Source organism: Somniosus microcephalus, chromosome 14 (genome assembly GCF_052327205.1).
Source record: "Somniosus microcephalus isolate GS21.2 chromosome 14, FLI_Smic_1.0, whole genome shotgun sequence".
Classification (NCBI taxonomy): Eukaryota; Metazoa; Chordata; class Chondrichthyes; order Squaliformes; family Somniosidae; genus Somniosus; species Somniosus microcephalus.
This window is the reverse complement of record NC_141000.1, coordinates 55744022-55759910: the sequence shown is the minus strand read 5'-3', so window position 1 is coordinate 55759910 and position 15889 is coordinate 55744022. Positions and strand designations below refer to the sequence as shown.

Below are 15889 nucleotides of genomic sequence, written 5' to 3'. Positions count from 1 at the left end.
CCCCACCCCACGATTCTCCCCCCCCCCCACCCCTCTCTCCCTCACACTCCCACCCCCCCTCCCCCGTTGAGCTGAGCGGCCGCCGGCGCCGAGAGCGGTATCTCGCGGGCGGCGCATGTGCGGCCGGCGCGAGGCGGCCCGCGGGGAACAGGCAAGGGCGGCCTGGCGGCCGTTAGCGAGCGGGAAACTTCGGGCGGCCCGCCCGCACTCCGTGAAACCTGAGAGGGGGAAGGAGAGAGAGAGAGAGAGAGAGAGGGAAGAGGAGAGAGAGAAGGAGAGGGGGAGAGAGAGAGAAAGTTTTTGATTTTTAAAAACGCCGGTTTGGGGACGGCGGCGGTTAGGGGATCACTTCAGTTCCTCCTGTTGCTAAAGACAATTTAAAACACAAATAAATTGTTATTTAATTCCCTAACACATCATTAAAATATTTACCTTAGTTCCCTAACACACAGAAAGTGTGGGGGGAAAATATAGTGGAAAATCAAGATGGCGGCCACTCACCTCGGTTCAGAAGGATAACGCCCGCCCACACATGCACCGATTGGTCGACCGGGCTGGTCACCGAAGCGTAGGATTGGTCAATCGGCGAGTCACTCGACACTCAACTGTAGGGCGGCACGCGCCAGGAACCCGCCGTCCGATTGGTCGACCTCGACGTCACACGGTCGCTAATGAGATGCTAATGAGCAGAACGCTGAACGTTTTTGGGATACCGCGGGCGGGATTTTTGTCCGGCCGAAACGCAAATATGCCTATGACCGGTCCGGAATCGCAAGCTTTCTTTTGAGGCGACGCGCGCGTCGGTACGCTCTGTAACTTTCAAACGTATAGAAAACGGACAGACCGACAGAAGAGCCCTATATTTTGTCAAAAACAGGAAGGCAGATTATTATCTGAATGGCAATAGATTGGGAGAAGGGGAAGTGCAACGAGACCTGGGTGTCCTTGTGTGCACAAGTCGCTGAAGGTAAGCATGCCGGTGCAGCAGGTGGTTAAGAAGGCAAATGGTATGTTGGCCTTCGTAGCGAGAGAGTTCGAGTACAGGAACAAGGATGTCTTGCTGCCGTTGTACAGGGCCTTGGTGAGACCACACCTTGAGTATTGTGTGTAGTTTTGATCGCCTTATCTAAGGAAGGATGTTCTTGCCATTGAGGGAGTGCAGCGAAGATTCACCAGGCTGATACCTGGGATGGCAGGAATGATGTATGAGGAGAGATTGGGTCGATTGGGCTTATACTCGCTAGAGTTTAGAAGAATGAGAGGGGATCTCATTGAAACTTATAAAATTCTAACGGGACTAGATGCAGGAAGGATGTTTCCGATGGCCGGGGAGTCCAGAACCAGGGGTCACAGTCTAAGGATAAGGGGTAAGCCATTTAGGACAGAGATGAGGAGGAATTTCTTCACCCAGAGAGTGGTGAACCTGTGGAATTCTCTACCACAGAAGGCAGTAGAGGCCAATTCATTAAATATATTCAAGAAGGAGTTGGATATATTTCTTAAGGCTAAAGGGATCAAGGGATATGGAGAGAAGGCAGGGACAGGGTACTGAGTTTGGATGATCAGCCATGATCTCATTGAATGGCGGAGCAGGCTCGAGGGGCCAAATGGCCTACTCCTCCTATCTTCTATGTTTAAAAAGGCTAATGGAATGCTGGCCTTTATATCTAGAGGACTAGAATATAGGGGGGTACAAGTTCTGCTGCAGCTATACAAAACCCTGGTTAGACTACACCTGGAATACTGTGGGCAGTTCTGGGCACCACACCTTAGGAAGGATATACTGGCCTTGGAGGGAGTGCAGCATAGGTTTACTAGAATAATACCCGGACTTCAAGGGTTAAGTTACAAGGAGACATTAAACAAATTAGGGTTGTATTCCCTAAAATTTAGACGGTTATGGGGTGATCTGATTGAAGTTTTCAAGATATTAAGGGACACAGATAGGGTAGATAGAAACTATTTTCGCTGGTTGGGGATTCTAGGACTCGGGGGCGTAGTCTAAAAATTAGAGCCAGACCTTTCAGGAGTGAAATTAGGAAACACTTCTACACACAAAGGGTGGTAGAAGTTTGGAACTCTCTCCCACAAACGGTAGTTGATGCTCGATCAATTGTTAATTCTAAATCGGGGATTGGTAGCTTTCTGTTATCAAAGGTATTAAAGGATATGGGCCAAATATGGAGTTAGGTCGCAGATCAGCCATTATCTCATTGAATGGCGGAACAGGCTAGAGGGGCTCAATGGCCTATTCCAGTTCCTGTGTACTCATTTGTGCGTTCTCTACAGTTTTTGATTTTTGGGGGGGGGGGGGGGGGGGGCGGTGGTGGGGAAAGAGAAATCTGTCCTAAATTATGGCATGTTTTATTTTGTTTCACTCTTACAGGCATGTATCTTTTGTGGATTGTCCAGGGCATGACATCTTGATGGCTACTATGTTGAACGGAGCTGCTGTCATGGATGCAGCTTTGCTATTAATAGGTAATTGGGACATTAACAATATGTACAGATTTGCACCATTGTCACCCACTGAAGGTTCTTGGTTTCATGACTGTTAATTGCTTCTGTCTTTTACTCTGATATCAAATTCCTTGGAAAGTTCCTTGTCATTAAGTAATCCTTAAAAAGACTGCCTTAAGTTACTTCACAAATCTTGCCATTACAATTCTGTACCCCTTTAATTCACTTGTGTGAATTGGCAGTAGTGAATGAGAAGATCCGGACGTACGCTGCCAAGAACTATATTGGCCAGCTGCGTTAAAACCATAGGCAATGCTGAAGAATGCTAAAGTTTTTGATCCACAAAATTAGAAAATAGAAGCTGTAAGTAGCTGACCATCAGATCAGTGTATCAGGAGACAGCACTGTTATTTCTTTCATAAAATACACTATTTATTTGTGCATAATAGAGTAATTCTTTGTGAAGAGGCCGGAGCTCCCTTCTCAATGGCTTCCAGGGCCGGAATGACCTGTTTAGTTGAGAGGGCGATCTGGGTCCCTTAGTTATTTAAGGATCATTCTGATAATGGCCATGCGGGTGAGTTTATTTTGAGGAGATGGCTCACTGTCGCAAGCTTTCTGAATATGATTACCAGTACTGGGCCAGGCCATGTCTAATCGTGAAGACTTTTTTGAAAGTGGTCAATATTTCCTTGCTTTCTAGTTACTTTTTGCAGGGTTCTTTTGGCGGCTCGATGGTGAAATGCATTGCCTGGCATGGTACTGAATCTTACAGGCCAGGAAAAGTTCTAGGTTGAGTTAGCTAATTAGCCAGTGCAGCGCTGGGGACACTACAGTTGGCTTCAACATCCTCCGCTAAGGAAAAAAATTAGCTGGGTTTCCCACTCCCAGTGCTGTGTATGCATGAATGGTGGGCAACGAAGGATCAAACTCAGTTGTAGTGACCCTGCAGGAGGGGTCATGAGGGAATCTAATTCCTCCTTGGGGTCACACTTATAGGGTGAAATATCCAAGTGTTGCAGGTACAGGAAACTTTGTGATATCTGGCACCGACGGGACCGGCGTGTTGCCGATCTATCAAAAGTGCCGGACGTACAAAGTTAATGTTGAAGCATACGGAGGTTTTAATCTCCGTATCTGACAACAAACACTGTTGCTTAGCAACAGCTTCTAAAGAGTCGGCTGCAGCTGCAAGCGTCTCTAGCTGAAGCTATTGCTATAGCTACAGACCTTGCAGTGCCTGACTGGGGGAGAGAAAAAAGAACGAGAACTAAAAAAACTTATAGAAAACGGCTCCTGATTTTTGCTGTTAGATCGAGTATTCCGGACATACAAACTCCGGATAAACCAAAGTTTCCTGTATCTGGAACTATATCCTTGCATGTGTGCACTTATTTCCTCTCCTCCCCCACCAGTTTCTAAATGTATTGCATATCAATGATAATATAATAATACGAAGTATGTTTCACTTTGATTTTCCCAACTTTTTTCTTCAGTTTAAATTCGAATTCAGTAAGTGTTGATGTGGAAAAATAAAATATTGTGTGGGCTATGAATCATAACAAAAGCACAACAGTATGAATGTTTTAACGCATTCTTTTTCTGTTCCTCAGCTGGTAATGAGTCTTGCCCTCAGCCTCAGACGTCAGAGCATCTGGCTGCTATTGAAATCATGAAACTGAAACACATTCTGATTCTGCAGAACAAGATTGACCTTGTAAAGGAAAGTCAAGCAAAGGAACAGTACGAACAGATACTTGCTTTTGTTCAGGGTAGGTTGCCCCTAAATTAAACTTCTTTCACGGTTTTTTACTTGTTTGATTACGTGACTCATATTCACACAATTATGGAATAATACAGCACAGAAGGAGGCCATTTGGCCCACTGTGCCTGTACTGGCTTTTTGGTAGAGCTATTCAATTAATCCCACTCCCCTGCTCTTTCCCCATAGCCCTGTAAATTTTTCCCTTAAAAGTATTTATCCAGTTCTCTTTCGAATGTTGCTATTAAATCTGCTTCCACCACCCTGTTTCAGGCAGTGCATTAATCACCTTAAACCTATGTCCTCTGGTTACCGACCCTTCTGCCACTGGAAACAGTTTCTCTTTATTTACTCTATCAAAACCATTTGTGATTTTGAACCCCTATCAAATCCCCTCTTAGTCTTCTCTGCTTTAAGGAGAACAACCCCAGTTTCTCCAGTCTCCACATAACTGAAGTCCCTCATCCCTGGTACCATTCCAGTAAATCTCTCTGCACTCTTTCCAATGCCTTGGCATCCTTTCTGAAGTGTGGTGCCCAGAATTGAACACAATACTCCAGCTGAGGCCTAAACAGTGTTTTATAAAGGTTTTGCATAACTTCCTTGCCTTTGTACTCTATTCCTCTTATTAATAAAGCCAAGGGTCCCATATGCTTTTTTTAAACCGCCTTCTCAACTTGCCCTGCCACCTTCAAAGATTTGTGTACATACACCCCCCAGGTCTCTGTGCACCCCCTTTAAAATTTTAACATTTAGTTCATATTGCCTCTCCTCATTCTTCCTACCAAAATGTATCACTTCATACTTATCTGCAGTAAACTTCAAATGCTGTGTGTCTGTCCATTTCACCAGTCTGTCTATGTTTTCCTAAAGCCTATTACTAGCATCCTCATTGTTTACTACATTTTTGAGTTTTGGTATCATCTGCACACTTTGAAATGATGCCCTGTATACCCAAGTCTAGGTCATTACTATATATCAAAAAGAGCAGTGGTTCTAATACCAATTTCTGGGGAGCACCACTGTATACTTCCCTCCAATCTGATAAACAACTCTTCACCACTGCTTTCTGTCCCTTAGCCAATTTTGTATCCATGCTGCCACTGACCTTTTAATCCCATGGGCTTGAATTTTGCTAACAAGTCTATTATGTGGTACTTTGTCAAACGCCTTTTGAAAGTCCACATACACATCATCTGCACTGCCCTCATCAACCCTTTCCATTACTTCATCCAAGAACTCAATCAAATTGGACAAACATGATTTGCCTTTAACAAATCCATGCTGACTTTCATTTATTAGCCCATGCTTTTTCAAAAGTCGATTAATTTTGTCCCTGATTATTGTCTCAAAGTTTTTCTGGTGTTAGGCTGACTTGCCTGTAGTTGCTGGGTTTATCCGTCTCCCCTTTTTTAAACAGGGCAATGTTGCTGGTGTAAGAAGCTGGCTACACAAGTTTTGTTGGATCAAGTGCGCTTACTTTATTTAACCTTGCTAAATAGGCACTTCAGGTTAGCACTGTAACCAGCATTTCCTTAGCATCCCTGGTGAAATGGCTGGTGCAGGTAGCAAATAACTGAGCCATACACTTGGGCAATAATAGGGTTGCTAAATTCACCTCTGCGCTCTTAGCTAGGGAGTGAAAAATCATTTTTGGCATTTAACAAAATGTGCAAGTTCCAAAAGAGATTCAGCACTCAAAAGGGTTAATCTGCATTTTTTTTAAATGAGTATTACTAAAGGACTATATTGAGGCTATTTCATTAAAGTACATACTTTAAATTACTAAAGCTTTGGTTACAGCAATAAAATAAGCAATAATGCATTCTCTGGATTTATAACCTAATGCCTTTTTCTGTTTTGATACGTAGGTACCGTTGCTGAAGGAGCACCAATTATTCCAATCTCGGCACAATTGAAATATAACATTGAAGTAGTATGCGAATATATTGTAAAAAAAATTCCCGTCCCCATTCGAGACTTTGTATCTGAACCTAGGCTAATTGGTAAGTGTCTTATTTTCCTTATTCTTTAAAATGCTGACTTGTTTGTGGTGTTCTGGATCCTATACATATTTTCACACAAGTGTGTAAACATGAAAGTGTCAGCTGTGGCTCAGTTGAAAGCACCCTTGCCTCTGAGTCCGAAGGTTGTGGGTTCAAGTCCCACTCCAGAGACTTAACCACAAAAATCTAGGCTGATACTCCAGTGCAGTACTGAGGGAGTGCTGCACTGTTGGAGGTGCCATCTTTCGGATGAGATGTTAAACCGAGGTCCCGTCTGCCCTTTCAGGTGGACATAAGATCCTATGGCACTATTTTGAAGAGTGGGGGAGTTATCCCTGGTGTCCTGGCCAATATTTAACCCTCAATCAACATCACTTTTATAAAAAAAAAAAAAAAACAACAACAGATTATCTGATCATTTTCACATTGCTGTTCGTGGGAGCTTGCTGTGCGCAAATTGGTTGCCGTGTTTGCTACATTACAACAGTACTTCAAAAAAGTACAGGAAACTCTCGTTTAAACGGCACCTAAATATCTGGAATTCTCTATTAACCAGCAAAATTCATACTCCGAAAACAACACCTCAATAACCAGAAATGTTGCCGAGTCCGAGTCTCCCGCGGTGGCCGAGTTAGTCAGTGGGGGTAGTTCGCCAAACTGCCACTACTCGGCTTCTTGGCGCTGTCAGAAGTCCGAACACCTCAATAACAGGAGTCTGACTCTCCTGCACTGTATACTGTAAGTTTTGTTTTACTGTTAAGTAATTAAAGAGTTATGGATTACCCTCAACTGGCAGTACTGTACTTAATCAAGCATCTTCCACCATCCATTTAACACAACATTCTGTAGGTGAGCACCCAATTACTGTATACTGCACATTTCTTGATTTTTTTAATTTTTATTTGTTAAAAATAGCCTCGGTAGATAACCCTCTCCGTAATCCGGAATTTTTAATCAACCGGCACCATCCCGGTCCCGTCTGTGCCAGATACCAAAGAGTTTCCTGTACTTCATTGGCTGTAAAGCGCTTTGGGGGTGTCCTGAATTTGTGAAAAGCACTATATAAATGCAAGTCTTTTTTTTTTTCCTGCTGATGTTTAGCTCATTAGAACAAGATAATTATCTTTCCTTGCCCTGTAAAATATACTATAAATGCTGCAATCCTAGGACCATAAGTAGTGTTCTTTTTGGAGGTTCTAATTTTCACATCCTGTTAACTAGCACTGCATGTATTTGCCCCTGTCTGTGTTGAGTTAACTGATTTAAGATGGGGTGGCAGTAGGGGTTTTGTAATTGGCCAGCGCATTCCTGGACTTGGAAAGGGAAAAATCTGCCAGGCTTTCTGCTGCGCTCCTCTAATTCTGCCCTCTTGAGCATCCCTGATTATAATCACTCAACCTTTGGTGGCCGTGCCTTCCTTCTCTTGCCTAAGCCCCTAAGCTCTGGAATTCACTGCCTAAACCTGTCCGCCTCGCTACCTCTCTTTCCTCCTTTAAGATGCTCCTTAAAACCTACCTCTTTGACCAAGTTTTTGGTCACCTGCCCTAATTTATCCTTATGTGGATCGGTGTCAAATTTTTTGTCTTAAAAATACTCCTGTGCAGCGCCTTGGGGTGTTCTTCTACGTTAAAGGCTTTTTGCTGATCAATCTTGATGACCACTACTAGAAAGTTGCTTATGTGTGAAGGACAGAATCAAGCTTGGCTGTGATGCCAGCCACAGTAAAATAGACAACATTCACTGTCTTGGCTTGCACATGAATGACTAATAATGCACTTTATGATGAGCTTTGCTGCTCATGCCTTCGGGAAGAATTCTTGGTGCCTACTGTCTGCCTAACAAGGGCCCAAACCCATTCTTGGCAATTGTCCAATGACCAATAAATGATTATCATCTTGGGTTGAGGGAGAGGGTTGTGGAGGTAAACTGAATCTTTTTAAGATCAAGTTGGGTCCAAGATATGCCTGATGGAGTAATAGAGGTGATCCTTTGTGGCAGGCTTGGTAATCTAGTACCAGAGACTGGTAGGGTGCTGTTGATTAGTCAGTCAGTCTGACACATTAATGGGATTTGAAGGGGGAGACCTGTCATTAGGAGCTGGAATTTTTCCCACTCATCTAGATAACGTTGCAACGCAATGTCCTTGCTGATCAAGCAGTGGAAAACTTAGTGTTGGGTCTGGTAAGCTGTACTCTTAAGCTAGTTAAGCTCTAACAATAACCCAACATGGTGTGTTCCTGGGAGGAAAGTATGTACTCTATCAAACAAGTTGGAGTACTAGAGTAAGGAAGTTTTGCTGCAATTGTACAGGGCTTTGGTGAGACCACACCTGGAGTACAGTACAGTTTGGACTCCGTACCTAAGGAAGGCTACGCAGTAGTTGCCTTAGAGGGGTTGCCACGAAAGTTCACTAGATTGATTCCTGGGTTGAGAGGGTTGTCCTATGAGGAGGGATTGTGTAGAATGGGCCTATACACTCGAGTTTAGAAGGATGAGAGGTCATCTCATTGAAACATAGAAGATTCTGAGAGGGATTGACAGGGTAGATGCTGAGAAGTTGTTTCCCCTGACTGGAAACTCTAGAACTAGGGGGCATAGTCTCAGGATAAGGAGGCGGCCATTTAGGACTGAGATGAGAAATTTCTTCACTCGGTGTGAATCTTTGGAATTCTCTACTCCAGAGTCGTTGAGTATATTCAAGGTTGAGAGAGATAGATTTTTAGGCTCCAGGAGAATCAAGGAACATGGGGATAGGGTGGGAAAATGGAGTTGAGGTCGAAGATCAGCCATGATCTTATTGAATGGCAGAGCAGGCTCTAATTCTGCTCCTATTTCTTGTGTTCAAACAGAATCTCTACTTTTGTGGATATTTCTGTTTAGTTTTGATACTCTGGGCGATAGGTTTCCACATCTGTCTGACATCCATTTGACCAGAAGAAAATCTATGATTTTAGGGCCTATTATGTCTTGCTGATTTTTTTCCATGCTAATCATGTGGCATTATCTCTTCTTGTGGCCCTGTGCTTGCCTAGGCCTCCCAGTTGTTGTCTGATTTTTTTCCATTGTCTGCCATTCAACTATGTCCTGCTTCAAACCTGCATCATCCTCCTCCCCCAGGCCTCTGCAGTACTGAGGTGTGAATTATATAAGCAACAAAGGAAAAGCAAATTGGCTTCAGGAACAGTATTTCAACTTCCTCTGGGCACGCTGAACACCGACTTCATTAACTAGGTTAAATCCCACATTTCCTTTACAGCAGAGCAGATGGGGATGTAAATTAAGGTGGTGCTATTGGTGTCCAGAGGAAGGGGTCAGTGGGTTGATGTTTCAGATGTAGACTCTGTCAGAATACAGTTCTGGCGAGTAGGCAGTCTGTACTTTGGGTGTTGAACTGTTTTTTTCTCTTTTTGGAGCTGGCAGACATGTTAGCATTTCCAGCATTTTCTGTTTTCATTTCAGACCTCTTGTATCAGCAATTTTTTTCCTAATTATGCCCACTTTGTTGCTTTCTACTTTGTGTGGGCCTTTCCTATGCCTTTTCACTGTCTTGTCTATTTGCATATTCTTTTAATGCCTTTTCATTGCCTTACTCAGGTTATTTTATACAAGTTTATTCGACAAGCAGCTTAATCAAAGTCTGATCCAAAATTTGAATGTACCAGTAATTCTAGTAGCTCAAGCCCACCAGTTTCAGTTTTTGTCATGTCCCTTGAGGTATTGTTTTCCTGTTTGAGTTGGGCTTCAGTCATGGGAGTAAGATGGTCTGGACTGCTAATTTGATAGTGGGAGTATGATAACAATTTGCAAAAAAAAACTTGCGTTGAATGTCTCTGAGAATTGTGGTCTATTATCTGAGCTGTATGTTCCTGTCAATGCTAAATTAACATAACTAGATATTCCATTAATTTTCAGAAGATTTCTCACTAATGATCATTCCTTGTGATACATAGCAACAGGAGTAGGCCATTTAGCCCCTCGAGCCTGCTCTGCCATTCAATGAGATCATGGCTGATCTGTGACCTGACTCCATATACTCGACTTTGGCCCATATCCCTTAACACCTTTGGTTAACAGAAAGCTATCAATTCCCGATTTAGAATTAACAATTGAGCTAGCATCAACTGCCGTTTGCGGAAGAGTGTTCCAAACTTCTACCACCCTTTGTGTGTAGAAGTGCTTCCTAATTTCATTCCCGAAAGGTCTGGCTCTACTTTTTAGACTATGCCCCCTAGTCATAGAATCCCAAACCAGCAGAAATAGTCTCTCTCGCTATCTACCCTATCTGTTTCCCTTAATATCTTGAAAACTTCAATCAGATCACCCCATGACCTTCTAAATTTTAGGGAATACAATCCTAATTTGTGTAATCTCTCCATTTAACTTAACCCTTGAAGTCAGGGTATCATTCTGGTAAATCTACGCTGCACTCCCTCCAAGGCCAGTATATCCTTCCTAAGGTGTGGTGCCCAGAACTGCTCTCAGTACTCCAGGTGTGGTCTAACCAGGGCTTACTATAGCTTTTCTGTAGCCCTTATAACTTGGTATGTTTAGTTCCCAGTCCTGACCGTCTTGCAGCCGTGTCTCAGTAATGTCATACCCTTCAAATTGAATTCACGCCTGCAGTTCATTCAATTTATTCCTCATACTCTGTGCGTTTGTATAAAGAACGTTTATTTGGGCCACACACCCTGACCTGTCCATCAGCTCTAATGCTTTCTCTCATTTCTCTCACCTGGTTTAATCACTTCACATCTTTTAGTTTTCCCTCTACATGTAGTGCCTAAAGCACAATTTTTGACTTTCTCTACTCTTCCCTTGTGTTTGTTTTTGAACTATTTTTACTACAATTTCCACCTGAGCCCTACCCCCCCCCCCCCCCCCCAAATATACTAGTTTAAAGTCCTTGTGACCACCCTATTTATCCTTTCCGCTAGGACCCTTGTCTCAGATTGGTTCAAGTGGAGCCCGTCCCAACGGCACAGTTACTTCCCATCACAATACTGGTGCCAATGCCCCATGAAATGGAACCCCTCTTTCCCACACCACTCCTTTAGTCATGTGTTCGCTTCCCTAATCAGCTTATTCCTATGCCAATTTGCATGTGGTTCAGGTAATAATTGAGATTATAATCCTTGAGGTCCTGTTCTTTAATTTAACTCCTAGTTCCTGGTACTCCCCAAACAGGACCTTTTGCCTACTCTTCCCTATGTTGTTGGTCCCAACATGGACCACAATGACTGGATTCCCCCCCCCCCCCTCTCTTTGCGCTCTCTTTTCGCGCGCGCTCTCTCTTGTATCTTTTCAAGCCGAGATGTCCCTCACCCTGGCACCAGGTAGGCAACATACCACGTGGGACTCTCGATCCTGCTTACAAAGGATGCTATCTGTCCCCCGAATTATAAAATCCCCTACAACTACCACATTATGCTTCCTCCCCTCGTCCTCCTCTCCTTCCCCCCCCCCCCCCCCTTAGGACAGCCTCCTGCTCCAAAGTGCCATGGTCTGCATTCTGGAAGTCTTTATCCTTACCCTCACAGGTCGCAAGTACACTGTACCTGTTGGATAGGATCATTTTCTGTGGATCCTCGTTCTCTTTCTTACTTGGGTTCCCCTTACTCTGCACACCAACCCCGTTCTGATCCTGCAACCTCTCTACAAGGTGTGACCGAAGTCTGGAGCAAACTGTCCAGGTACTCTTTCCCCTCCCTTATGTGTCTGAATGTCTCCAACTCGCACTCCATCTCTAATCTTTCCAGCTGAGAGTCATTGAGCTGGAGACATCTCCTGCAGATGTGTTCACTCGGGACAGTCTCCTTGTCCACACACTCCTACATACTGCAGCCCAGGCACACAACCTGCTCTGCCATATCTTAGTCTAACCTTTTATTTATTTAATTAGTTAAAATCTTTATTCAGCGATTTATATATAGTTATATTAATCAGTTTATCTAGTTAAGCGTTTAATTTAATGAAGTACATTATAGTTTCCCACTCTTAGTTTAAGCCACTGTCCTAGCTTAGAGAGCTAAATTGTTAATACTCACCAACCAATCACCTACCTGATGTCCTGTGACGTCACTCCTTTTTTTGTTCTTTTAGAATTATACTGCCTCCTCCGGTCCCGACTCCTCACAGGTCCACGCTGCCTCTCCTCCCTCTGTATTTATGGTCAGCCTCCTCCGGTCCCGACTCCTCACAGGTCCGCGCTGCCTCTCCTCCCTCTGTATTTATAGAGTCATAGAGTTATACAGCACAGAAAGAGGCCCTTCGGCCCACCGTGTCTGCGCCGTCCATCAATCCCTGTCCAGTCTAATCCCATTTTCCAGCATTTGGTCCATAGCCTTGTATGCAATGGCATTTCAAGTGCTCATCCAAATGCTTATGGTCAGCCTCCTCAGGTCCTGACTCCTCGCAGGTCCGCGCTGCCTCTCCTCCCTCTGTATTTATGGTCAGCCTCCTCGGGTCCCGACTCCTCACAGGTCCGCGCTGCCTCTCCTCCCGCTGTATTTATGGTCAGCCTCCTTGGGCCCCGACTCCTCACAGGTCCGCGCTGCCTCTCCTCCCTCTATTTATGGTCAGCCTCCTCGGGTCCCGACTCCTCACAGGTCCGCGCTGCCTCTCCTCCCTCTGTATTTATGGTCAGCCTCCTCGGGTCCCGACACTCCTCACGGGTCCGCGCTGCCTCTCCTCCCTCTATTTATGGTCAGCCTCCTCAGGTCCCGACTCCTCACAGGTCCACGCTGCCTCTGCTGCCACTGTATTTATGGTCAGCCTCCTCGGGTCCCGACACTCCTCACAGGTCTGCGCTGCCTCTCCTCCCTCTGTATTTATGCTCAGCCTCCTCAGGTCCTGACACTCCTCACAGGTCCGCGCTGCCTCTCCTCCCTCTGTATTTATGGTCAGCCTCCTCGGGTCCCGACTCCTCACAGGTCCGCGCTGCCTCTCCTCCCACTGTATTTATGGTCAGCCTCCTCGGGTCCCGACTCCTCACAGGTCCGCGCTGCCTCTCCTCCCACTGTATTTATGGTCAGCCTCCTCCGGTCCCGACACTCCTCACAGGTCCGCGCTGCCTCTCCTCCCTCTGTATTTATGGTCAGCCTCCTCAGGTCCCGACACTCCTCACAGGTCCGCGCTGCCTCTCCTCCCTCTGTATTTATGGTCAGCCTCCTCAGGTCCCGACACTCCTCACAGGTCCGCGCTGCCTCTCCTCCCTCTGTATTTATGCTCAGCCTCCTCGGGTCCCGACACTCCTCACAGATCCGCGCTGCCTCTGCTCCCACTGTATTTATGCTCAGCCTCCTCAGGTCCCGACACTCCTCACAGGTCCACGCTGCCTCTGCTCCCACTGTATTTATAGTCAGCCTCCTCCGGTCCTGACTCCCCGACATCCCAGTTAACTAACTGTGGGGGTGCACCACATCTTGGAAGAATTCAGAAGAGTGGGGATTCCAGCAATTGCCCTCTACTCTTCTGACGTGGGCTTTGTTTCCACAACCATTCCCAGCACCACCTTTGGTCACACAGCCTTCAGCTGTCTTAGTGATGCACTCTTCCGATGCTCCCCCTAAATCTCTGTCTTGATACTACTCTCCCCTCTTTCAAAGGCCTCCTCGAAATCTACATCTGGCCATCTTGGTCATTTTCCCTAACTTCTCTCTTTTCACTGCTACTGTTCTCACCTTTGGGACCTTTTATTAAATTAAAGGTAAGCTGTTGGATTCATCCAGTGTCCACATGTGAATTTCCAGTGAGAATCACTGGAATCCTGGACATTTCTTTTTCTCTCCTGACCCAGGGGGGTGCTGAGGCAAATTGCACACTTGTTATTTTTTTTTACATTTTTCTGTTTGTGTTATTAATGCAGTTATTCGATCCTTTGATGTCAACAAGCCTGGCTGTGAAGTAGATGATCTAAAAGGTGGTGTGGCTGGTGGCAGCATTCTGAAAGGAGTACTCAAGGTATAAAATATTATTACTCAAAATAAGTATCCGGATTGGGGGTGGGGGGGTTGAGATGATCAGAGATGGATTTTGAAAGCACAGTCTATTGCGTTGCTCATTTAGGAGTATAGGAATGTGGCATGGAAGCATGTTATTTGATGCTGTAATCTGATTAAATTTGTAACTGATAAATGTATTTATTTTTAAGTTCCAGTATAATATAGTAAACTAACTTGTGTGCTTTACAAATATCTCTGGTATCTCCATATTCCTGCTGGTGGCAGTGGTGAGCTTTTAGTTGCTGCTAGTGCGACCAGGAGGAACTTGGTTGTACTGCAGCCATGTCAGCTCAGAATTGGCTGACATTTTGGAGCATGCTGCTTGTAAAGATTCAGTATTTTAAGTACACTGTGCTAAGCAATAGACAGTTAGCATAAATATCAGCTAAATATAGAACTATAAAAACCAATGATAAACTGCTTGGTTTTGTATTAACATTTAGCTTGTTCCAAAAAAACTGAATGTGATTTAAAATGTGCAATGGGTATGCCTTGATTAACATTGATGATGCACCCTCCATCAACTTGGGTTTACTCAATTTTATGAACAGACAAAAATGACCGTTGGGAAAAGACCAGCTGGTCCATCAAGCCTGCCCCATACTTGTGCTGGGCTGAAGCATCATGACTAGACATTTCCAACCCCCACCCCTGCAGCTGTAACCTCGGCAGAGGCAAAAGATCAGCGGAAAATCCCAGAGCGATTAAGGGAAAAAAATACTCTAGAAAATTTTTCTCCAACCCGCTCAGGCGATCAAACCAGTCCAGCAGATCACGTGGACCATGTGTTATCTGTCAAACTGGAATAATCTGTCAATGGGCATGTTATTTTCCATGTAGATACCTTATATTCGTGGCCCAACTTATAAGAGGTGCCCAGCCGCTTCTGCGCTTTGCTATGGTAACCATCCCATTCTTTCAAGTGACTGGGAGTTAGATGGATTCTATTTAATATCCTATACTGCTTAAAAAAAAATAATAAAAGTTGCAGCACAGAAATGAGCTGTCAGCCCATTGCAGCTGTGCTGGATCTAGCTCTCCAACTTGATCTATCTACTCTAATCCTATTTCTCTGCTCTTCCCTAACATTCCTTCATGCTTTTAATTTTCAAGTATTTTTAAAATTGCTTTTTAAATTATAATTTCTGTCTTATTGGCTACTTGTGGTAAAGCATTCCATGTCCTAACGACATTATAAAAAAAGGCTTCTAACTTTCCCCCTTTGTTTTTCTGTTGATGATCCTGAGTCTTTGCCCCTTGATTACCAATTCCCCAACAAGAGGAAACTATTTACCTCTTGAACCTTTTCATAATTTTGAAAATTTCATAGATTTAGCCCTTTACCATCTCTGTTCCATTGGAAGGGTAAAACAATTTTGAACATTTCTTCATAACTACAACCTCTCATTCTTGGTATCATTCTCCTGAATCTTCACATTTGAAATGCATCTGTGCACTCCCATGAATCTACCTATTAGCTCCTGCATTCTTCTTTAGTTTGCCATAGGAACGTTAGCAATAGGAATGGGCCAGTCAGCCCCTTGGGCCTGCTCTGCCATTCACTTTGATTGTGGCTGATCTGCATCTCAACTCCATTTTCCCACCTTTGCTCCATGTCACTTGATACCCTTACCTAACAAAAATCAATAATTCTCAGTCTT

At 44.4% G+C, this 15889-nt stretch overlaps 1 protein-coding gene across 1 annotated transcript in view; it reads left to right on the top strand.

Moving 5' to 3' along the window:
* The window catches only part of eif2s3 (eukaryotic translation initiation factor 2, subunit 3 gamma), a 58395-nt gene that overhangs the window by 28716 nt on the left and 13790 nt on the right, over positions 1-15889 (top strand). The window contains exons 5-8 of the mRNA XM_086006575.1: positions 2387-2481; positions 4074-4232; positions 6094-6228; positions 14093-14187. Coding sequence (XP_085862701.1) covers positions 2387-2481; positions 4074-4232; positions 6094-6228; positions 14093-14187 — 484 coding nt within the window. The remainder of the gene's footprint in view (positions 1-2386; positions 2482-4073; positions 4233-6093; positions 6229-14092; positions 14188-15889) is intronic.